Source organism: Lagenorhynchus albirostris, chromosome 2 (genome assembly GCF_949774975.1).
Source record: "Lagenorhynchus albirostris chromosome 2, mLagAlb1.1, whole genome shotgun sequence".
Taxonomy (NCBI): domain Eukaryota; kingdom Metazoa; phylum Chordata; class Mammalia; order Artiodactyla; family Delphinidae; genus Lagenorhynchus; species Lagenorhynchus albirostris.
The window spans coordinates 130,221,847-130,247,412 of NC_083096.1; the positions used below are offsets into that span (position 1 = coordinate 130,221,847).

At 39.5% G+C, this 25,566-nt stretch overlaps 1 protein-coding gene across 6 annotated transcripts in view; it reads right to left on the bottom strand.

Annotated features, from left to right (window-relative positions):
* Positions 1-3,407: 3,407 nt before the first annotated feature.
* The window catches only part of DNAJC6 (DnaJ heat shock protein family (Hsp40) member C6), a 161,148-nt gene continuing 138,989 nt past the window's right edge, over positions 3,408-25,566 (bottom strand). For all 6 annotated transcript variants that reach the window (XM_060139830.1, XM_060139833.1, XM_060139829.1 and 3 more), the window contains 7 exons: positions 23,419-23,553; positions 19,305-19,373; positions 18,188-18,307; positions 11,745-12,008; positions 9,471-9,613; positions 7,301-7,477; positions 3,408-5,791 (listed from right to left, as the gene is read on the bottom strand). In XM_060139830.1, coding sequence (XP_059995813.1) covers positions 5,690-5,791; positions 7,301-7,477; positions 9,471-9,613; positions 11,745-12,008; positions 18,188-18,307; positions 19,305-19,373; positions 23,419-23,553 — 1,010 coding nt within the window. In that variant the 3' untranslated portion in view covers positions 3,408-5,689. The remainder of the gene's footprint in view (positions 5,792-7,300; positions 7,478-9,470; positions 9,614-11,744; positions 12,009-18,187; positions 18,308-19,304; positions 19,374-23,418; positions 23,554-25,566) is intronic.

Sequence of the window (25,566 nt, forward strand, 5' to 3'; positions counted from 1 at the left end):
TACCTATGGCATTTTTTACAGAACTAGAACAAAAAATCTTAAAATCTGTATGGAGACACATAAGATGCTGAATAGCCAAAGCAATCTTGAGGGAAAAAAACGGAGCTGGGGGAATCAGGCTCCCTGACTTCAGACTATACTACAAAGCTACAGTAATCAAGACAATACAGTACTGGCACAAAAACAGAAGTACAGATCAATGGAACAGGACAGAGAGCCCAGACATAAACCCACACACAAATGGTCAACTAATCTATGACAAAGGAGGCAAGGATATACAATGGAGAAAAGACAGTCTCTTCAATAAGTGCTGTTGGGAAAACTGGACAGCTACATGTAAAAGAATGAAATTAGATCACTCCCTTACACCATACACAAAAATAAAATCAAAATGGATTAAAGACCTAAATGTAAGACCGGACACTATAAAACTCTTAGAGGAAAACATAGGAAGAACACTCTTTGACATAATCACAGCAAGATCATTTTTGAGCCACCTCCTAGAGTAATGGAAATAAAAACATAAATAAAGCAAATGGGACCTAATGAAACTTAAAAGCTTTTGCACAGCAAAGGAAACCATAAACAAGATGAAAAGACAACCCTCAGGATGGGAGAAAATATTTGCAAATGAATCAACAGACAAAGGATTAATGTCCAAAATATATAAACAGATCATGCAGCTCAATATTAAAAAAACAAACAACCCAATCCAAAAATGGGCAGAAGACCTAAATAGACATTTCTCCAAAGAAGAAATACAGATGGCGATGAAGCACATGAAAAGCTGCTCAACATCACTAATTATTAGAGAAATGCAAATCAAAACTACAATGAGGTATCACCTCACACCAGTTAGAATGGGCTTCATCAGAAAATCTACAAACAATAAATGCTGGAGAAGATGTGGAGAAAAGGGAACCCTCTTGCACTGTTGGTGGGAATGTAAATTGATACAGCCACTATGGAGAACAGTATGGAAGTTCCTTAAAAAATTAATATGACCCAGCAATCCCACTACTGGACATATACCCTAAAAAAACCATAATTCAAAAAGACACATGCACCCCAGTGTTCATTACAGCACTATTTACAATAGCCAGGTCATGGAAGCAACCTAAATGCCCATTGACAGATTGATGGATAAAGAAGATATGGTACATATATACAATGGAATATTACTTAGCCATAAAAAGGAACAAAATTGGGTCATTTGTAGAGAAGTGGATGGACCCAGAGACTGTCATACAGAGTGAAGTCAGAAAGAGGAAAACAAGTATCATATATTAACACATATATGTGGAATCTAGAAAAATGGTACAGATGAACTGGTTTGCAAGGCAGAAATAGAGACACAGATATAGAGAACAAATGTATGGACACAAAGGGAGAAAGTGGGGTGGGGGGGTGGGATGAATTGGGAGATTGGGATTGACATATATACATTAATATGTATAAAATAGAAAACTAAAAAAGAACCTGCTGTATAAAAATAAATAAAATTCAAAAAATAAATAAAATAAAGGAAGCAACTTTCACATACACACACACAAAAAAAAACCCCAGAGAGTAAGACTTTAGAAGCTGAACCCTATCCCCAACTTGCCATCAGTTGTGTTACTTAGAAGTATATCCATGTCCTCTGTCACACTGTCCAGGACTACACAGGACTTCTTGGATAAATTTTTATATTCTTTCCTTGCATTCAACTCTCTCACACTATGAACTAGGTTTTATTATCTCCACTTTACAGATGGGAAAAACTAAAGCTCAGATCAAGCCCTAAACAGTTTAAATATGAAGTCAGACAGTCAGCACTTGAACTGTTCTCCATAGTAGATCTTATGCACTAAGAAGGCAGGAACTGCCATAGTAATTAGAAATAACATCCCTTAATGTTTAACAGGGCAATCAAATTCATTTATTAGTTTGATCTTCCCATACAGTATACACAAAATATTGGTTGAATTCACAAATATTAGTAAAGTTCACCGTATATAGTATCATCTTTCCCTATCCTACAGAAAAGAGCTAACCTCAACCTCAGCTCTGGGTAAACCTCTCTGTGCTTGCATTTCCTGAGCTAGGATTTACAAAACATGCCTCTCAGAACTTTTTGCAAATTAAATGAGAAAATGAATATATGTAACAGCACCTAGGGTAGTGCATTCAAGATAGAGGCAGTGGCACCCTATCTGAACTGGGGTGGCTCTCAAGTCAGTGCTTAAGTTAAATGCAAGTTCGATGCAGCACTATTGTAATCAGTCAGTGTTAATTTTCCTTCCTCAATCTTCACCACCACTTTTTTACACATAGCCACTCCCTTTACAGAACCTACAATGTAAGTCCGCCATTGTATGCAGACAGATCTCTGTCAGCCCAGGGAGATAGAAAAAAGGGCTAAGGGACATTTTACTTCTGGTTGCCTTTTCCCACGCATGTTATCCACTCCCTACCACCTGAGGTTTCAGTGTAATTCCAGCCCCAGTACCAACCTGCAGTGATACTTTGTTTTATCGACTATCAGTAACAATAACAGTAGCTACTATTTAGTGAGTACCTACCCACTTGATTAGGGACAGTTTACATACACAATCCCTAATTCCTCCATTGCAGGGTTGCTAGAATTGTCTCTGTTTTACAAGCAATAAAATTAAGATTTAGCGAGTTTAAGCAATTTGCCCAATATAACAGTCCTTAAGTGGAAAAACCAGGATTCAAACCCAGTCTTTTGGTCTCAAACTAACATTGTACCATTATGCTGAAACACCATGGTTTATGTATAGAACAACCAAAACCTGTCTACTTGACCTAAATTCCCCAATAGATGTTTCCAGCAGGGAAACTGTCCTGTTGCTGCGATAGCTGGTTCTGGAATTCAACTTGCATGTTCATTCCTTATACAATAAGTGTTTCATCAGCATCATTAGGATCTAACTTGAACGTTCTTCCAGACAGAGACACAACGCTGATAGTTCAAATGCTTTTGACTTGCAACATCTGCTTCCAAATGAACGTGCTGCTTCTCTTCTTAAACACCTAAACGATCTGTTTTCTATGACAAAGTCTCAGACTCCCAGGATCAATCCCTTCACCTCAGCACACGAATGAATTAATATCCTAGCTAGAACACCAGGATTTCTATGCTGATTCTTTTTGAAACATAGCATTCATGCAGCATGATCAAGTGTGTCTGTGTATGGGGGCAAGGGTGGCAACGGGGGGTGGTTAAAGTATAAACCAAGAAGGGCTGTCAGATCATGTTTTGGTGCAAATGTATTATATGCTTTTCATATTCTTTCTCCATAACTTTTCTTAAAAGTGAATCAGAAGGTATAATTCAAGCTTGTCATCATATTCCCATGAGTGCAAAAATAACTTACATTTCTACAAATATTTTTGAGCCTTTTAATATACATTACAAATATTTTAGACCAATCACATTTTGTTGGTGTAACATATTTACAAAACAAAAAATATATTACAATAAATATGAACGAAACAGTGAATCCGATCAACAACGAGCTCTGTCACAACCAGGTATTTAAAAGGAATGCGAAAACCTGTTGGTCTGCATATGTTAAGAGTTTTGAGATGAATACGGGTCCAGAATTATAATGTATCCAGAAAAGAGATAGGGAACATCCCAAATTTAAGTTAGGTAAGATTCTTTCTCATTGCTAATTACATAATGTTTAATGATGTTTTAAACTGTGAACATTGATGAATTATCCAAACATGATACAAAGCTAATATAGTTCTATCATTTCAAAATGTATGTGACATTCACATAATATCCTTTTAATTATTATCATTATATACTGTAGTTCACACAATATCTACAAATGTGAATGAGAAAAAAGAGTCACAGCAACATGTCTCACATTCCAGTTTTAAATAAGACAAGCACATACTGCATCAAACATTATTTTATGTTAATAAATAACACCTAGTTTTTTATGGTTACTTTGAACAGTTTACAGCTGTATATTTAAAAAGAGAACATTTTAGGCGAGTTTCACATTGTCAGCAAAAGGTAAAATAAATAATGAATCTTTATAACAAAAAAAAGAAAGAAAGGAAAGGAAAGGAAGAAAGAAAGGAAGGAAGGGAGGGAGGGAGGAAGGAAGGAAGAAAAGGAGAAAGAGAGAAGAGAAAGAACGAGAGAGTTGTATATAGAACATAAAATATTTTTGACATGCTGCTTTTCTGGTACAGTCTGCCACAAGAAAATGAAAATAGAAACAAAAAAATGATTGTCTTTTAAAAACAACTTTTGAAAGCTTTCTACCATACTGAGCACGAACCTTTTAAGACTAGAATGGAGATCTTTTTTGCCATCTGCTTTGCATATATATCTTCTGCACAGTGTGTGTGTGCACACCCAAAGAGATCTACTAAAGTCACAGGATAATAACAACTGCGTGTCCCTTAAAATGAGAAACAGCCAAAACACTGAACTGAAATCCAACCAGTCTGAAGTCTGCAAAGGTTTCAGCCTTGCTTTACTTTCACAGATGTCCCTGTGTGACTTGTTCCTGTGGACCCCCAGCAACTTTTCAAACAATAAACCCCACTGTAATAATCCAAGGGGTCCAATTTCCTCAGGGGGGAAAAGGAACCTGGTTCCTCAAAAAGCCAGTCCTGACAAGCCATCGGACTCGGTCTGAAGGGAGCTCGGCTCTCTCTCTGCAACTGCCCCTGTCTGGTTACTAGTGGTTAGTGTTGTCGTCTATTCTCTTCCCACAGCTACTCACAAACCCGGAGGACAAGGGGGTCCATACTACACATCCTTCCTGATCGACTGTGAATGCGCCAAACTGCTTCACAACCTGCTCCCAGCAAAGAGCGTTTTCTCTGCTAAGCAAAAGGAAAAGCGTTAAGCCTAATGGCAAAATTAGAGGTTTCCTTCCAATCAGGTTGTTGTTATGGTATTAAGACTTTTTGTTCAAGCATCCAGTTTTCTAAAGGGAAAAGAAGGTAGCAGCCCAACTTTCTGACCAGGAATACAGATTTCTACACTCTCAGAGTCCCTATTTTTCTTTAGCCAGCATTTTCACGAAATTTTAGCTTATCCAGGAAGCGTTGGTAGTAATCACTGGATTATAATATTATCACTTCCCACATAATTCAGGTTCTTTTACATCTGTCAGTCCTCTTGACCAAAAGAAGTATACAGTATTATGCTAGAGACCATAGTAAATTTCCACTGAAAAAGATACTTGGTGCTTGTGTTCCTGGAGTCTATGTAAAGCCATTGCTCAAACTATATCTTTCCAAGAAAATATGAAAACCATTTAAGTCCACCATGTAATCTTATTATTAGAACTTTTGCTCATCGTCCTATCCTCAGACATTGAGATGGGTGCTATGCCTTTGGTGGCCTCTATTTTCCATTCCCCCACAAAACGCTGAGAAGGCTCCCCAAAGGGCAGGCTGGAATGCTGTAAAACTCTGCAAGCTCATCGGACTAAAAGTTCCTCTCCTGCTTTGGACCTTTTATGGGGGGGATCTGAGAAAACAAACATCCACATTCCTTATCAATGAGGAATTAATTTACGAGTAACTTAACAGTTAAGTAGTGGATACACGTTGCTGGAGTTTTTTGGTTCACCTGTGAAAACCTCAGAACTGTGACACACACTAAGCATTAGCACAGGTCTGCAGCAGAGATGGAAAAGCTCATACATTAATACAAGGGCTTTTGGCCTTGATTTTCAAATTCAGACCAGGCATCATTGAGCTCCATGAAAATCATCTTTGCATATTGTTCATAAGGTTGCCCAGTAGCCTATAGAAAAAAAAAACACACACACACATTAGATACCACAGACCAAAGTTTTATTTCTATTAAATTTTTCACTGCTAATATGTGGGCTCTAAGGAATTGAAATGTTTTTCTATTAGGCCATTTCTCTTTTTACAGCCCCATCTACATGCCCCTAATTACTATGACCTCCCCAGAAAGCCCTCCCCCTAGGGATTCACATTTGGCAGTAGTGATCAGTCACTGAGCAGGTAACAGAGAAGTTACTGGGCAGCACAAAATGTATCTCCATTTCCAGAATTATCTATCAAATGACAAAGGTTCATGACTGCCTATCTCCAATTGATTAGCTATATTTTGAAAAACACATTTCCCCATCTCTTTTTTTTTAAAAAGACATTTATTTATTTATTTTTGGCTGTGTTGGGTCTTTGTTGCTGTGCGCGGGCTTTCTCTAGTTGTGGTGAATGGAGGCTACTCTTCCTTGCGGTGCTCAGGCTTCTCACTGCGGTAGCTTCTCTTGTTATGGTTGTGGAGCATGGGTTCTAGGTGCACGGGCTTCAGTAGTTGTGGCACAGGGGCTCAGTAGTTGTGGCTCGGGGGCTTAGTTGCTCCACAGCATGTGGGATCTTCCCGGACCAGGGATCAAACCCGTGTCCCCTGCATTGGCAGGCGGATTCTTAACCACTGTGCCATGAGGGAAGTCCCCATTTTCCCATTTCTGAAAAAAGTTCTTGGAGACCCATAACATAGGCATATAGTTTGTGAATTTTTCTGGGCTGTTTCCCTTTCTCTTTGATTCACTGAAACACATTATTTCTTTAATACTATCCAGATTAGTCACAAAAAGTGTGGAGAGATGAAAATCAAATATATCAAATTCAAGTACATGTTCCCAAGCAGGACTTCAGTCACAGCCTCACATCATAGGACTGGTATCCTCAGTCCACAAGACAGCAAGGGACCCAATTCTGTCAGGGAGGTTTCTGTATATTATGGTGATCTCCACTGTGCCATCCAGTAGCTGAAGTTTCTGACAACGTGCAGCACGTACATGTGTACGTACTTCAATGAAAACATAAACTGGCATAATCAATACAGTGAAGCGTTTAGTTCCATTCTGAGTATTTTGTTAATTCTCACCAAGTTTGCCAACTACCTTCTAAAGCTTTTTCACTTTATAATCCTGGCTAAATATCCTGCTATATCTCTAAAGGAGAACATTTTCCTGTCCAGCTCTTAGCCCACCCGTAAGTCAAGACATAGTTTGTATCTGTTCCCTGAAAATGAGTCAGTGGTGAACCTTACACCTAAGGAAGGCCCCTATTCCACTATTTGTAATATATTATTTGATTCCTTTTCTTCTGTTTCATAAAGCGTAACTATTTTTTTAAATACCTTTTTTGAGCCCATGGGATTTATTTTATATAAATGGTCTAAGCAACAAGTTGAAAGTATGATGCTTTGACGCATACTTGTAAATGAACGACAGGAGGCCCAGACACGCGGTGGCGGAGAGCAAGCTGTACTCACTTTATCTGGATGTACCACCAGCACAGCCTTCCTGTACACCTTCTTCACCTGCTCTGGTGTGACCAGGTCTGCCATGCCAACTGGTTTCCACTTAGTCTCCCCAGCCCACAGCATGGTATGCATCGTGGACAGAAGGGCTCTGATATTTCTCTCTTTGCCTTCAATCCATTCCAGAATCTGTAAACACAGGGGCAATTAAGAGATCCAAATGCTTTCGAGTCCAGAGGGTCTCCACTGTGACTCTGGAAACCCCTCCTGCTCCAGTAACGTCGAGTACCTGCATACTCCAACCTGCCCTCTACCTGCTTTTCTTCCTCCACCCCCGACCTCATCTTTCTGGTTAACTCTTCATCATCCTTCAAGAGCCTGCTCAGGAAGTTCATACTGCTCTGCCTTTGGGAGTTTGAATACTTTCCTTCTTCTCTGGCCCCCCCTGAGTTAATTACTCACTCCTAAAGTATAAACTCCATGAGTGCCCACACCATGTCTGTCTGGGTCCCTGCTATCTGCTCCATCTAGTATAGTGACACAGAGACACTAAAAAAAAAATCCCTTGGATAAAAGAACAAATTTCTCCGGGCTAACTTTTAAACATGCTTCTATCATAATATGTGTGACACTTTATTGTAATCATGTGTTTGTCTTTCCCTGCCACTAGGCAGACCTGTTTGAGGAAAGGTAGTGTTTTTAACATATCACTGTAACTCAGAAATCAAATAGTATGCCTGGCATGGAACAGAGCTCAAAAAGGGTTGTTAAATGAATACATTTAGTCATTCATTCCAACTATGAGCATTCATAGTTGGAATCTTCATAGTTCGAACAAATGAGATGATTAAATTGAAGGGTTTGTAACAATGCATCAGCATTTAGCACATAACAGAAGCTTAGTCAAGGTAAATGATAGCTACTCTCCCAAACGATTTAATACCCCATACCAACTAAATAACCAAGCATGGTTTAAAAGACATAAATGACTTCCTTTTATAGAAAACTGTCAGAGTTTACCTAATGAACAAAGGTTCTTGAGATGGAGCACAAGGTTTTTGGAAGGAATATAAAACCTTTTGGACGTTGTATGAAGTGCAAAGCAAATACAAACAAAGGATCCTATATTGTACTCCAAATAGTATCTGTACATCTTCAACAAACGTTCATATCTGTAGGGAAATTATGGCGAAGAACAGTAGTATACTTTTTCAAAATGTGTGACATTGACTAGCTGTACCACTCCTGATTTTGGAGTAACAGATTAGACCCTCATCTTCCAGGCTGCTACAGGGTCAGTATATTTTGTCTTGTGGAAATTCAGCCTCTCTGTCTGTGAAGAGCAGTCCACTTGTCTTGATCTTCACAAAGTCTTTCACTATCTCACACCATTCATCAATATAACCACCCTTTTGTTCCCAAATTAACCATCATCCACGATAACATCCTCAGCTATAAAGTAATGTCTCCGTTCTCTCATCTATGAAATAAGGGCGTCACTGGTTTGCAAACTTAAAGAAAAGAAGATAATAGGGAAACATTCTCCTTCCCCAAATAGAATCTTACCTAGACTTCCAAGAATCAAAAACAGATAAAAGCAGAAATGCTCTGGTTAAAAGTGGAGGGAAGCAGTGGGGAAGCCAAGGACCTCACCTCCCTCAGCCTTCCTCCCTGCCACCTTCCCAAACCTCCAGATGTAACATTACGGGAGTGAGTAATTCCAGGTACATCAGTATTTCCCTCTCTGTCAGCAAAGAAGAGATCCTGAGGGCTTCAGTTGATCTGGTCTAATATAAAGCTCTCAAAGCAGAAATAGAGAACATAAATAATGCGTTCTTCTTACCTCCAAATCATAATGACTTACCTACAGATCAGAATGCCATCTGAACAATAAGATCACCTCCTAAAGAGTGCCATTGCTTATTTGAAAATGTAAACAAAGAAAATCTATACTACCATACCATGGAATAAAGTGCATTTTATTAAAGAAACGAAACAGCATACACAGTACTCCCTGAAAGTACTTTGCTATTAAAGGACACAGTTGTACTCAAATCACAGCTATAGGAACCAAATGAAATAAAGTGGATGCTAGAAACCTAACATGGCACCTTCTATAGGTTAGTCCCACACTGACATCTCCACACACATAATAATCACCCTGGGTCAGAGGCTCACTTACCTTTAATTTCTCAGGATCCATCTCCTTAGCCATTTCCTCCTTTCTCATCTCAGCTATTGTTCGAGGGCCCTTTTTGTCTTTGTGAGCATTAAAACCTTGACCAGAGAGTAGGTCTTCAAAGTCAGCTGCTTTTTGTTTCCCTTCTGCAACATAATATTTTAAAAATTATTATGGTTTTTACTCTGAAACATAATATCATATCATTATATCACAACACTTGGTCTTCAAGGTGCTTTCACATGCACTAAGCCCTTAATCCTCTCAATTACCCTGTCATGTCCATTTTACAGATGAGGAAAGTAAAGTCTGGAGAACTTAAGAGATCATTCAGAATCATATACCATGTCCATGGCAAAGCTTGGACTCGGGGTGGGATTGCTAGATTAAGTCTAATTCCATAATTCCATATCCACTGTTCCATCTCTTTATAGATGAGGATATTCATGATTCTACACCCTGCTCCCTCCCCCACACCCCCCAGACCCCAGTCACACAACTAGTTAGTATCAGTGATGGGACCAAGACCTGGGTTTTGGTACTTGAAATCCATGCACGCCACTGCTTTCCTGCCCACACTCAGCTGACACTTTTAGTCCATCACAGTGCTCTTTTTTCCCAAGTCTGGTTTTAGCCTCACAATCTTTATCAGTCTGTTTGGAAAAGCAGCCTAGCATAGCAGCAAAGAGCAAAGACCCTGGAGACAAACTCTCCAGGTTTGAATTCCAGCTCTGCCCTTATTAGCGATGTGACCTTGGGGCAAGTTCCTTGCCATCTCCATGCCTCAATTTCCTCATCTGTCAACCAGGCATGGTGTGCTTAGAACAGTGCCTGGCTATTTAAATGTTTGTTGTTAAAACAAAACAGAACCAAAACACAGGAGTACATGCAGTCCATGCCCTTCAACCAAAGCTAGTGTTGGAATTGAAACCCACTTGCCAGCTCTATACTGTAAGGCATTCTGAACGTACACTGTCATACGCACACACTAAAATGTGAGTGTTCTGAGACTAGGAATTTTGTCTGTCTTGTTCGCTGCGTATCCCCAATGTTTTCTACACTGAAGACGCTCCATAAATATTTGCTGATTGAAGACATTCACCCCACATCTACTCAAAATAAGAACGGAGGGGAAGCCAGGTGACTCTATGGAATTATCCAGGAATATCCACTGCTAACTAAAGAACAAACATGATGTTGTATTCCCAATAAGACGGTCCCTGTCATGTTAGTATTGTGAGAAGTCACCTGTGTCATATCCAGTAGAGTGTGGCGGTGAAGAGCAGGGGCTCTAGAGCCACACTGTCCTGGTTCAGATCTTGGCTGTGTCACTTATGAGCTGTATGGACTTAGGAAATTATTGACCTCTGTCTACAACATGGGGTTGGTTTGGGAAGATTATATTAAATAATATGTGAAAACTGCATAGAATAGCACCTGACGTATAATAAGCACTCAATAAATGTCAGCTACGGCTACCAGAAAAAGTAGAAGAATTTCATTTTCCATGTTCCATAGGAAGGCCTGTTTCCTTATCATGCCCCTAAACGTTTCATTCTTAGGTATAATCAAATCAACTGAAATGTAAAATATATCATAACAGGCCTTTTAGCAAACTCGAGTTTAACCATCCCTGCTATCCAAAATATATTATTTTTCACTCGCTATCAAGAATCCCATTTGAAAAAGGAAGAATCCCATCCAGGGTATCCTCCAGCCTTAGCTGTTGGGCCATTTTGTGTTCTTGTAACTTTCTTCTCAGAAGAGAGGAAAAAACCGTCACAGGAAACCCAATGATCTCAGGAACATCCCCCAACCAGAGGATACTCAAGACCAAACGTCCAAGATACGTCCACTCCTCTAAATGGGGTCCAAGAGCAAATGTGAACACAGTGCTTGAAAGGTTCCCAACCTTCCTCTTCTACCCTCTCTTCCAAAGGAATGACAGCTTCAAGATGCAACCACGCCTCCACTCACATCCATTCAATACCCATTTAGTGCCTACTACATGCCAGGCGCTCTGCTAGGTGCTAATGACAATCAGGCATTGGTCTCAGCGTGGAGAGAGACAGACAGGTGAGCCAGCACTCACAAAGCGATCTGTGTCAGGAGCCTGGTGAAACCTGCAGCTCCAGGCACCACCCTGGTGTAGGGATCGTGCTCTGTCTCTACAATTCAAAGACTGCCTCAGAAACCACCAGAATTGCTTCCTATCTCCTTCTTCAGACATACATACATTTGGGTACCTACAGCCAGGCTCCATACCGTCATCCTTACCCAAGGGAGCTGCTCCTTTCCCACGTTCGTTCTGGCCCCCAGGCACAGCTGAGAAGCTCACGTTGTAGTTGGGTCGGTTCTGGGGAGAGGAGTGGGGCATGCTGGACCGTGGCTTAGGCTGTGTCTGCTGCCAGCTGTAGCCACTTCCCTGCTGCCAGCCTCCACCCACAGGCTGGGGAGATGCTTTCTGTGGCGAGCTGAGAGGTGGAAATCCTCCACCCACTCCAGTTGGTGTGGAGGGTTTGCTGGCAAATGAAGAACCACCTACAGAACAAATTAAAAAAACAACAAAAAAAGGACAGAGCGAGAAAGAAGGTAATGCTATTTTGAGTAGCCTCTAACTCCTGTGTCTCAAGTTACTGTTTACAGTGACTTCAGTGGAACTTCCCTTGACTGGTGGCACTATTAGCCTTGCTAATAGTTAAATAAATTGCAGTCATATATTTCCTTTAATCCCCACAATGACACTTTTAGGTATGTATTAATAGCCCCATTTTTTCTTTGGATGAACAAACTATAGCTCAGAGTAGTTAAGTGACTTTCTCAAAGTCACACAGCCAGAAGGTGGCAGAACTGGGACTTCAGTCCAAGTCTTTAACTCCAAGCCAGAAGAGCCCTGGCTCTTCCACTACGCCATTCCAGCCCTCCTTCCCACCCTCTCAGCAGACTCTACTTCACTGGAGTAAAAACTATCAAACGACAAGAACAGGGAATAAAACAAAATACATTCACTCATGAAGGTGCTACTTAAACTTCAATGAGCAGGATTATTCATGGTCTGTTATAAATACAAGCATGGTTAGTGCCCATGAGTAAACCAAGAGGTTTTGAAATTTCATAAATAGGTTTCAATTTCACACTACTTGCATTTCAGTGCAGGAGAGTAAACACAGCTAACACTCTGACAGCCTTGAATAGGGCAAAGGATCTTATTCGAGCTTTAAGAAATATTACTTTGTGCTGGGAATTTAAGTAGAATCTTGATTCTGTAACTCCTAACTTTTAAGTACTCACTGCATATATGCTGGGCTTTTTCTAAAATACGAAGACCAGTTGTAGCTCATGTTTAAAGAGGTAAAATGAGAAGCTGAAACATGGTGATCTACAGGGACCCTTTCAGGTACCAATTCCAAAACAACAGTGATAATAAAGTAACATTTGTATAGCTCTTCAGAAATTATAAAACATGTTTCTAAATATTACTGCCTTCAATCTACACAACACCCTTCAGAAGTAGGTAGTATTACTAGCCCCACTTTATTTATTTTTCTTTCTTTATCAAAATTACCATTTAAAAATTATTTATTTATTTATTTATTTTTTTGTGGTACGCGGGCCTCTCACTGTTGTGGCCTCTCCCGTTGCGGAGCACAGGCTCCGGACGCGCAGGCTCAGCGGCCATGGCTCACGGGCCCAGCCGCTCTGCGGCATGTGGGATCTTCCCGGACCGGGGCACGAACCCGCATCCCCTGCATCGGCAGGCGGACTCTCAACCACTGTGCCACCAGGGAAGCCCAATTTTTTAAATTTTTATACAATTTTTAAAGGTTACTTTCCATTTAGTTATTACAAAATATTGGCTCTATTCCCTGTGATGTACAATATATCCTTGAGCCTGTCTTACACCCAGTAGTTTGTACCTCCCACTTCCTCACCCCTATATTGTCCTTCCCTTACTCCACAACACTGGCAACGCCTAGTTTATTCTCTATATCTGCGAATCTGCTTCTTTTCTGTCATATTCACTAGTTCGTTGTATTTTTTAGGTTCCACGTATAAGTGATATCATACAGTATTTGTCTTTCTCTGTCTGACTTATTTCGCTTAGCATAATGCCCTCCGAGTCCATCCATGTTGCTACAAATGGCAAAATTTTGTTCTTTTTTATGGGTGAGTAGTATTCCATGATATATATATATATATGCCACATCTTCTTTATCCATTCATCTGTTGATGGACCCTTGGTTGCTTCCATATCTTGGCAATCGTAAATAATGCTGCTATGAACATTGGGGTGCATGTATCTTTTCAAATTAGTGTTTTTGTTTTTTTCAGATATATACCCAGGAGTGGAATTGCTGGGTCATATAGTAGTTCCATTTTCAGTTTTTTGAGAAATGTCCATACTGTTTTCCACAGTCTGGCCCCACTTTAAAGATGAGGAAAGCAAGGCTCAGGGAGGTATACTGATATGCTCATGATCACACAGCTAGTTAATGGAGCTGGGACTTGACTATGGGCTTCCTAGCTCCACATGTTATGTTCATTTCCTACAGCCATAATCCCTAATCCCTCCCTAAATCTCTGAGTCTTTCACTACAACTCATCCCTTACTTACAGTGTCTTCTTTATATAGATACTGTTCCTCTGCTCTGATCTGGGCTCCTCTTTCCTTTCCTACTAGGAATGTTGTGTTATGACCATCGGACCCAGAGTCACTCTGAGTTTGAGTCTCTGCTCTGTTGCTCACTCGTGCATTCATTCTTGCATGCACTTATTCATTCATTCATTCATAGAGTCATTCATCAGTATCTGTTGAGCATTACTAAGTACCAGATACTGTGCACTGGGAATATAGCTGAAAAACATCTACAGAGAATCCTTGCTCTTCTGCAGTTCAGTGAAAAACTCATCTCCTTGACCTCAATTTTGTCACCTGTGAAATCAGAACTATGTTTAAGTCACAGGTATATCATGAAGGCACAATGGCTACGTGAAAGTTCTTCACAATCCCTGAGTTAAGCGAATAAGAGACGTTATTTTAAAATAATGCAATTTCATATGCCCAGCATGCACCAGGACACCATAAGGGCTCAATAAATACTTGGTAATAGGAAAAAGTAATGACAGGGTTATATTCTGCAGGTAGGCATCGCTGTCAGTGTCTAACTCAGAACACGAAGCCCCTCTTTGTGAGCCCCTGGGCCCTTCTGCCAACAGTGCATCAACATATACCTTAGGCTGGGTTTGCATTCTGCACTGGGAGTTCATTTTATACTTTAAGGATGCTTACTATCTTCTTTCTGAATATATATATGTTTATTATTTAAAAATTCAATAACACAGAAAGACCTGAAGAACTTAAAAAATACTTCCATATTCCCACCACACTGTCATTTATTTGTTCCTTTATAAAACACTATCGAGCATCTTCTCCACGCCAGGCTGCAGATACAGTGGTGAACAGGCAGACGCTGACTCTGATCTCAAACTGTTCATCAACATTGTAGGACTTTCTGATGTCTACCTTTCCGGAATATCTTCTACCCATGGTTAGCAATTCTAATTTTCAATGCCACCGAAGCGGAGAGCTGACAGAAATACAAAGCAGTAGCTAAACCCAGAGGCCACTGCAATCCTCATTAAAAGCAAAAGCAGTGGTCGTCAGACTCGGCTGTACGTTAGATTCACTTGGGGAGCTTTAAAAACTGTTTATAACCAAGCTACAGCCAAACCAATTAAGTCAGAATATCTATGGGAAGAACTACAGTGTTGGTATCAGAACTGTTCAATGTGAAAATACCTAAAGTTCTCAGAAGGATACTACCTTTTTTGAAAAATTGCAGCTATATAATTTGGAAGTTTAATTTTTACTCTAAAGCAATTACCTAAGAGTCAAAAATTCTAATGTGTAGCGCTTGCTTATATACCTGTTCACCGTGTAGCTTCAGGAAAGTCACTTACCTTTCCTAAGCTATGTGAGTTGAAAAATGGGGAAATTTAGGAAACTAGTTTCCCTAGCAGTTTTTTAAGAATTACTGCATTTTAAAAACAACAAAGAACTCTTGAACTCCTCCTAGTAGGTATGCTGTTGCAGTGATATGGACACAGCTATTCTGAAACTATTTTTGTTGTCTATTAATGCTGAGATCCAAGGAAACGGAAGATACACATATGGAATAGGGGAAAGTAAGGAAGAACCCTGTGGTAGTGGATGGAATTATATATTGATATATGTATTTATATCCACACATCACCTATCTCCATCTCCTGAAAGGCAGAGCAATGACACCCACCCCCATACCAAAAAACATACTTAGAACAGATTCTGGTTTCTAAATACCACTCCCCACAAAAAGGAATGAGGATTCTTGGAAATGCCTGATTCCAGGACTGGGGTGTAAAAAGTTCAAGATAAGCCTAGAACATCTTGTGCCATAAAGAAAGAAAGTTCTCAAAAATGATGGAATCAAGTGAAAAAGATACAGAAGCCAGAACAAAGGAGCTTTCACAAACTAAATGTGGGACAATGTAAACATTAAATAATGACAATAATAGATGATAACCAACTGAGTGCAAAAAGAATCCACTAGTTTGTTATGATGTGAGAGAGGGAGGGAGTCAGAAAGGAAGGGGGGAGGGGATGGAGAGAGAGGAGATTCTGCCTTAGAGTGAAATGCTAATTAATATACATAGAAAGAAGGACAGAATCAGACAATCACAATTCTGCAGATATCATGGTAATGCCTGCTTTAGGCAAGAATCACTAATGAATGCTAAAATGCTAAAATGAATGCTTCCCATTCCAAAACCTCCTGGGTAAAAGTCAGATGGAGAACAGGATATTCTCAAATAGAACAGTCTCAAATTATCTCCCCAGATTACTCATTAATTACTATAGGGAAAAATGGTAACTTTATGGTGAAGAAACCTGGCAGACATCACCTTAACCAAGTGATCAAAGTTAACAAATCAAGACGTTCTCAACTGGCCTGTACCCTTCAAGTATCGATGTCATGAAAGGCTGAGGAATGATTCCAGGTTAAAGGTGTCTAAAAGGACATGACAACCAGATGCAAGACACGATGCTGGAGTTTTTAAAAGAACTTCCTATAAAGGTCACCTCTTCAGAGAGGCCTTCCCTAACCACTTGATATCTAAAATAACACCCCAGCCCATCCCCTACTCGCCATCACTTTCTGCCTTATTTTTTTCACAGCACTCTGCACGGGGCTTATAGTGCAAACTCCAGACCTAGACTTCATGGTGTTGAAACCTTGTGATTTGGGCAAGTTACTTAAACTTTTGTGTCCATGTTTCTTCATTTAAAAATGAGGACTATAACAGTTCCTACTTCAAAAGATTATTGGCAAGATTAAATGAAATGATATGTGTAAAGCACTTAAAATAGAGCCTGGCACTTAGTAAAACCTCCAAATAAACATTAATTGTTTTTATTACTTGACATTATATTATATATTTATTCATTTAGTATTTGTTTCCCCTTCTAGAATACAAGCCTTACAAAGGCAGGAATTTTGTTTTGGTTTTGTTAGTTTGGTTGGTTGGTTTTTACTAAAGGAGTGTTAGCACGTAGAAGGCACTTAGTAAATAGTTGTGGGATGAATAAATGGGTAAAAAATGAACAGTGGATAAGATTTTATTTGAAGTAGAACTTTGCCTGTTATATATGATGTTATTATTCTAAAATGTGAAGTTTATTTTAAGATATAAAAAAGAAATAATTTTGAGAGTTCTTAAAAGGAAAAAAGGTCTAAAGGGTATAAAAGAAAAGGTCAAGATTCTGACATAGCTACTGGCAAAAAATAAAAAGGTAGTCACGTTCTCATTCTCTGCAGACAATTTGGTTCTAAATGCCTCAGGAGGGCTTTCAGAGAAACTAAACTATCAACGTGCCTCATTTAATCCTTCCTGTGAGGGCTGCCCCACCTTTATTTAACAACTCTGTACTGCCCAGAGAAGGAAGGAGGAAGAAAAGGTTTCAGAACACACTAGTCCAATGAACTACTCCTTGAAGAAAGATTCCTTGGTGAAATAGTTTGAGAACCCTGCACACTGTATTCCCCTATTGGGAAGTATCACCATGAGCACTGATTCTCAGAAGTTTTTGCAGTAACCCAAATCCACCGAACCCAGTGTTTCCAAAATTACTTCCTCACGAAACACTTATTTTATAACAATAATTAACACATGATGAAAAACAGTTTGGATATACTATAAAGAGAGTCTATTTTCTGTATGGAGTTTTAGAACGGACCCGAGAGCACTGTCGCCAATGGAGAGAAGAGGGGGACAGTACGGGGATCTCACTAGCAACTTCACAGTAAGGCCTATGCACAGCTGGCCCTACATGGCACAAATCTGACCAGCCTCATGTCTCAGTGTTTTTCTACACATTCATTACTTTTGCTGCAGCCAAACACTATTGTCAGATGCTCCTGGAAGTTCTAACTTTATTTATGCTACTACTTCAAAATGAGTCATTAGAGAAACGGATTAATAGGGGTTAGTTCCAACCCAATATCTGAAGCCTGCTTCCTTTTTTAAAAAGTCAATCTCGGGTTTTAGAGTATAGCTTAAAAATACACATGATTTTAGATCCTAGGTAACAATACCAGCTTATTTTAACACCAAAGATTTAGATTTGAGGCTTGGTAGCCATAAGTAAATGTTATTTATATCTTAACCTGCTACATTTATACCTAATGTCCCAAGGTCGGCAAAAGGATCCAGAGTCCGGGGTTTGTTTTGGTGGGTGGGAGTACCATGCAACGAGCCTGTTGGGCTGGTGGCAGCTGACTTGCTTCCCATTCCAAAACCTCCTGAAAAAAATAATAAGGTCATTGAAAATGAGTTAGTTGTCCAAGGCTGAATTCTGAAATTCAGAAATCCAGAGCTACTGCTCACCTTGTCTCTAAAGGCAAATTAGGAAAGGGTTTGCAAGTGTGTTAGGAGTTGCTAGACTTATTTCCCTGACTACTAAGTGAGTAGCGGCCTGGAGCAGAAACAGGGAACAGAGAAACCATACGTCATTTCCTGGCCACCCCTGCAAACTATTACGTCTAGCATTTATCTCACATGTCACCTGACTTCATTCTTTCCTATGGGATTTGGAGTCAGGCCTGAATTCCGGTTCTGCCACTTCCTAGCTCAGTGACGTTTGGCATGTTGCTTACCTTCAATATTTTCTCGTTGGTTAGATAAAGAAACAGCAACTGCTTTAGAAGGTTCTGTGATAAACATAAAGTGTGTGTGTGTGTGTGTGTGTATGTGTGTAACTTGCACAGCATCAGGAGACAATCACACAAGATGGCTCTCAAGAAATATAATACTAGCCATCAGAAAGAGAATTTATTTATTATAGACAAATCCAGCCCCCAAACAAGTCCTTTGTGAAGAAAGAAAACCATTCAGATTATGCAACACCTACTCTATGCCAGAAAATCTCACATAAGTTATTTCACTTAACTGTGTGGAAGAAGAATTAGGAACCCCATTTTACAGATAAGAAAACTAAAGTTAAGACTTGTAAAAAATCCAAGAGCTTCTAAACGGTTGAGTTAGATATAAACTCAGATTTGTCTAACTCAATTTATCGTCAAGGCATTTAGCAAATGAGACTTAGACAAGTTAAATACCATATACCATGCAGCACAACCATGCCATCAAGGGCAATGTGAAAAGCTCCGCCAGACTGGGAGCCTTTAGGAACTTTCTTAGGTGGGCTTAACCCTCTGTAAGGACTCACTTCATCTTGGGTAAAGGATTATGCTTCGGCAACTGGTTAAGTGTGCACAAAATTAATCTGCTGACCATTACCTGGTTTAGTATGCCAGTCCCAACCTCCTGAAACATCTGGCTGAATGTTCACAGCAGGTGTACTAGAAGCTGCAAATGAGGAGAAGAAAAAGAATCAGGACAACATAGCTCAGAATCCACTTTTCTGTTATACACTACCAAACGTAAGGTAGATAGCTAGTGGGAAGTAGCCTCGTAGCACAGGGAGATCAGCTCGGTCTTTGTGACCGCCTGGAGGGGTGGGATAGGGAGGGTGGGAGGGAGGGAGATGCAAGAGGGAAGAGATATGGGAACATGTGTATATGTATGGCTGATTTGCTTTGTTATGGAGCAGAAACTAACACACCATTGTAAAGCAATTATACTCCAATAAAGATGTAAAAAAAAAAGAATCCACTTTTCTGAATTCACACAGGAAAATGCTCTCCCTCTCATGAGGCCTCATGACCTGTCCAGGTCCCAGGTGATTCAACTCCCCCTCTGAGCTCTCCCCACATTCTGCAACATTGTTATTTCATGCCTTCATCTATGGTTACTTACATGAGCACCGGTAGAAGCCATAAACTGTCTCTGTTCCTTCTTTGGCTCACTTTTATTTTACCTCATAACTACACTTTGAATTATAACGGTGCATATGTCTGTCCCCAATAAACTGTGAGTTTCTGTGAACTGTGTAACTGTGAAAATTATATTATTCATCTTTGTGTGTCCCATCTCTACACTTAACACAAAGTCGGCTGGCAATTAAAAATAGTGAAATGAAACTTAAACTCAATTTGCCTTGAATTGGCATTAACAAGTGTACGAGAGGCACGGGCAACTTAGAACTGAAATTTTGTTTTCTCCTCCGCTGTGACATGAATGGAGAATGATGAGTCAATCAGAACATGTACTGGGGACTGACTAGATACCACCCACCATGCTGGTGTCAGGTATGTATATACTGTCACTCAAAAAAAACTCACTGCAGCTTCAAAATTGATCATTCTGACCCTTCTCGAAGTTCCAAATGTAGAATTTAAAAGAAATGTTCAGCTAAAGAGAATGGGATATATTAGAGGAGTACACACTGGTAGAGTAAGTTTTTTTCTACATCTATAAAATTCAAATAAGAAACAGGATGCCATAAGACAGAATTTCTTTCTAAGACTCTTCTAGGTTCTGTTCATTAAATCAGTGAGTACAACACAAATACTAAAATAACTTTGCAAGTAGGATTTAAGATACAACACACGCTCCCCCACCGCCACCAAAAGGATCATCAAAGGACCAAGATTAGCTTTACCAAGCCTTACATTTACCTGTTTTGTTTGCTTAGTATGAACCAAGACATTGTGTACCTTCCCATCATTGAGTTAAACAGAACATGCCATTATCAAAATAACAGTCCTTCCCTTTTTCCATAGTAATCCATGAAAACTGAGGTAGAAATTAGACAATTTTACTAACATTTGCTCTTTGATTTCCTGTAAACTCTGACCTTAGTCTTACATCTAACTAGGATGCAGAACTATCAATTAGTACTTCAACCTTATTACTAATCAAACCCTCAAATCCTTACCACCTACCACACATAAGGCACCACACTAGAGAACAGGGAGCTTAAGGACACAGTACCTCTCCTTAAGAAACTTAAAATCTGCTGGAGAGAAAGGAATAAACAAATGAACCAGTAATTACCCAATATTTTAAACTTCTATTTTGCCTTTTATTATGGTTACTTGTTTAGTTTTTCTTCTCAAATTGTGCCCCAAATGATTATTCTCTTCAGAGTAGATATTCAATAAATATTTGTAAAACTCAAAGGCAATATTTCTTGATTCTCAGAAGAGATTGACGGTGCCTTGTAGAAATCCAAGGTGGGCAATCTGACCTCCCAATATGACACCTGAGTCTCACCTGTATATGAAGAGGATGCAACTGACCCACTAACAGTGGAGTAATTCCCTTCTCATCAAGGATAGTGGAAAATTCTTTCACTCACCACCATGGCACAGATCAAAATAAGAAGTGTAGCCACAAAACGAAGGAGTGCTAACTGTCTGAAACTGAGCTATAAACGTCTTCCAACATGCTCACAAGACAGAACTGAGTCCACTACTGCCATGCCAAAGTATGAACATCCATACCCATGGGACATAAAAGGTAGTACTCATATGAAAACAGTAAATTCAAAGTATTAAAATCACGAAAATATATAACCTTACTAACATTATCATTATGCATCGAAGAGACTTAGATAGGAAAAAGTTACAATTCATTTTATATTTATATATTATATGGAAAGACAGATAGATAAAACCTACCGTGTGCCAATAACTCTTCTAGGCACTACAGAAACATTCATAAACAAAACAAACAAAAATCCCTGCCTTTGTGAGCTCATGTTCTAGTGGGGAGAGAAAGACAACAAAAATAAACAACACATAAGTAAATTATTGAGTATATTAAAGTTGGCAAGTACAATGGAAAGGAAAATGCAGAGAAGCAGGAGGATGGGTTTTAATGTGAAATGGGGCAGTCAGAGTAAACCCCATCGAGAAGCTCACAGCTGAGTAAAGACCAAAGAGGTGAAGGAATTAGCTATGCCAATGTCTTGGGAAGAGGGGACACCCAGTGCAACAACAGAGAGGCCAGTGTGGCTGGAATGGAGTGAGCAAGAGGGACAGAATGGGGAAGGAGGTCACAGCCCTGGGTGCTAGAGCACAAAGGGCCTACATAGGCCATTTCAAGGACTTTGGCTTCCATGCTGATTGAGGCACGGAGATTTTGAGGAATGGCGTAACCTACACTTCAAATAAGTGAATAAAAACAACAGCTTTAATCTATCTGCCTGCGTCTTGCCTCTCAGGGTAGCCAACTTCCAATCAGGAGATTCTTTTAAGCGGGCACTACTCAAAGGTCAGAGGTGAATTTCTTGTATGTTGTCCTGTGGACCCGCTTCAAATAGTTTGAGATTTAAGACCAACAGGAAATCACCCATAAAGGTTGTTCTTGGACTGCTTTCTCCTTTTCGGTCGTTACAGTTTGACCAGTGTTGCACAACTCATCTTCCTTTTGCATTTGCATGGCTTCCATGAAGTCAAGCTGATGACTGGACCACATTCTCCAAGGGGACTCAGGGTGCCTTCAACAACAAATACATCGTCCTCTAGGTTGAGGCCAATGATGTTCAATATCCTTCAACATCAGGAATGAGCTTCAGTTTTCCAGCTCAAAGTCATCTGTCCTTCACTGAAGAGCTTTGGTTTTAATCAGTGTTACCTAAGTGATACCTTTTCGCTCTTACAAATGGATGTGATTACGATTCTTTCTACACAACCTAAGCCTCTAACACAGAAATATAATGTGGGCCATGTATAATTTAAAACTTTTCTAGTAGTGACATTAAGAAAGGTAAAAAGGCACTAGTAAAATTAATTTTAACAAAATAGTTTATTTAACCCAATATATTCAAAAAATTATATCAAGTGACCAATATAAAAATATTAATAAGATATTCTACTTTTTTTTGTACTGAGCTTTGAAATCTTGTATGCACTTTACACTTAGAGTGCATTTCAAATCAGACTGGCCACATCTCCAGTGCTCAAAAGCCATGTGTGGTTAGTGGCTTCATATTAGAGCTAGTCTAATATACCAGGATATTGTATTCTAAACTGTTCTGTGGAATACTAATTTTGTGAAATGCCCATCGTATCACCTTTTATTAACCTAGGACTCATTTTTTCACATTTCAAAGACTTCAACTAGTATGCACCTTCCAATCAACTAAAAGTGGCAGTGTTTTTTCTTCTTTCTTAATAGTACATAAAACAAAGAAATGTGCTACAATTAATGATGTCCTATAATTCTGTGCATGTAGCTCTAATGTAAAAAAAAAAAAAATTCCAAATTAAATTTTAGGAAAGCTGAGTAAAACAAAGTTAAGTAGACTTCTTTACTGTAAAATATCTCAGAGCTTTTAATATGTTAATGTGAACAGTTAATTTTCAAAAGAGAGATGCATTATGTAGCTTTCCAAAAAAACAAAAACCAGAAAAACCCCACCTACAGGGTGCTTTTATATCTGAGCACCTCCTGCTATCTGTGGAAAACCATGCTCCACTGAACACAATATAAAATACTTCCTTACCATGCACTGTAGGTGAAGGGCTTCTTGTAGGCTGAAGAAAGGGGTCACTGGAAGCACTGGCTGTATTCAGAAAAGAACCCAGCAAATCCTGACCTGATGGTTTAGCAGGTGCTCCAAATGGGTCAAAGGTGGCACCTAGAAAACAACAGGAGAAAAGTATTTCTCTGTCCTATGAGTTCACCCATTCAACAACTACTGAAGAGCTGTCACTCTTACAAGGCTGTAGGCCAAATACTTGAAAAATCAGGATGATGCCTGCCTCACAGGCTGTTCTACAGACCCATCCTATCCTTATAACTTCCTCCAGGGTTAACAATGGATCCCAAGGATTTCTGACCACACATGAATAATCCCTTCTTTGTGGACAAAGGAGAACTCTGGATTTACCTGTTGGATGAACCATAAACACTATAAGCAAGGGCCCCTTGGGCCTTTGGGCGTCTTAATAACATAAAATAAGTCAGCCAAGCTTACAGACTAATAGATGAGTGGTGAAACAATGCCTGGACCATAGGAGATACCCAATGAATGCACTGTGCTCATATTCAGTGAATTCGTGGACCAAAACCAGGCGGGGGGCCCTGCTATTAAGGTGAACAATAGAAAACCTCACTGACCAGGTTTTGTTTAGTTTTGTTTGTGCTCTTAGTGGTCTCTGGCTCACTGAAAGTTAAAAAGGGAAGAAACTGAGCATGACAAAAACTGAACTCTTATCATACCTTGTCCTGTGAAGCTAAAATATTTCTGAAACATTGCCTGTCAACAACTTGCCAGAAACTAGATGCAGATGTAGTGAAATGAGAAAAAGTTTGTGAATGAACCAAGGATACTAGAACAAAGTGGCAGCTGAGGTTTCTAGCAAAAATGCAATAATATTGATACTGTATCATTTCTTCAGGGTTTACCGTTGTCTTTCATGAAGAATACCTCAGCTGATCCTTAATATCTCCCTGTCAGATAGAAGCGATATTATCTTCATTCCACAGACAACAAAACTGAGGTTCAGAGAGCCAAGTTTCTTGCCCAACGTCAAGCAAATGATAAGGCTGGACTCATGTTCAAGTTTTCTGACTCCAAATTCCAGGAATTTCCCAAAGGTATCTCACATTCCTCACAGGTGTGAAGTGAATGTGATGAAAACCACGCAGAGTGGCACGTATATAACTGGGCTTTAATTTCTCATTATTGGTCAAGGGACAAAATTCCCTTTAGCTCCCTGTAGTAAGATGTCACTTCCTAATTTGTAAGTATCAAGCTAATGGGCTCTTTCTGGAGTGAGAGTGACCTATTCTAGGAATAGACAACTAGAATCAAACAAGTTAATGAATAAATTCCACTCTCAAAACCCAGGTAGGATATATGATTTAATATGTGTTCAGCTATGACTTCACTGGCATAATGCTCTCCTAATATCTGCTAGGCAGCAGATGAGCCTTGTGTAGCAGCAATGAATCAATGATATGTCAGGCACTCTGTTACATGATGTATATCCCTTACCTCATTTAAGACTTACAAAACTTTATCCCTTCTATAAAATGAGAATACTGAGATTTATAGAGTAACTGTAAGAGGACATTGGGTTAATTCTTCTACACCTAAGTTTGAAGTCAACCAGTAGAGGATGCTAAAATCTTTTCACTATTACTTGGTATACTTTTAATATCAACTTATGTTAAATTAGCAACATTCTCTAATAACTAAAAGTGAACTTCCCAACACAAGACAAGAGCTAAAATTTAGTCTTTACAACAATGCTGATAGGTAAGTATTTCCCCATTTTACAGCTAAGAAGATTAAGGTTTTTTAATAAGCCTACACAAATAGGTAAGTGTCAGTCCTGACATTCAAATCCAAGCCTTTAACTCTGGACTCAGTGTTCTTTCTACTTCCTCTTGGAGGACAGAATACCTGAGTTCCAGATCTGGATTGGCACTAATCAGCTGTGTATCCTTTGACAAGTCAATTAATACAGCTGGCCTCAATTTCATTGCCTATAACCTGAGGCACAGATTTACCTAATGTCTGAAAGGTCCCCTCTAGATCTGACTCTGGAACATAACTACCTGCCTGGGACTATGATGAATTAAATCAGTGAAAGTCACATAAGGTACACGGTCTTAAAAACATGACCATTGAGTACTATGCTAT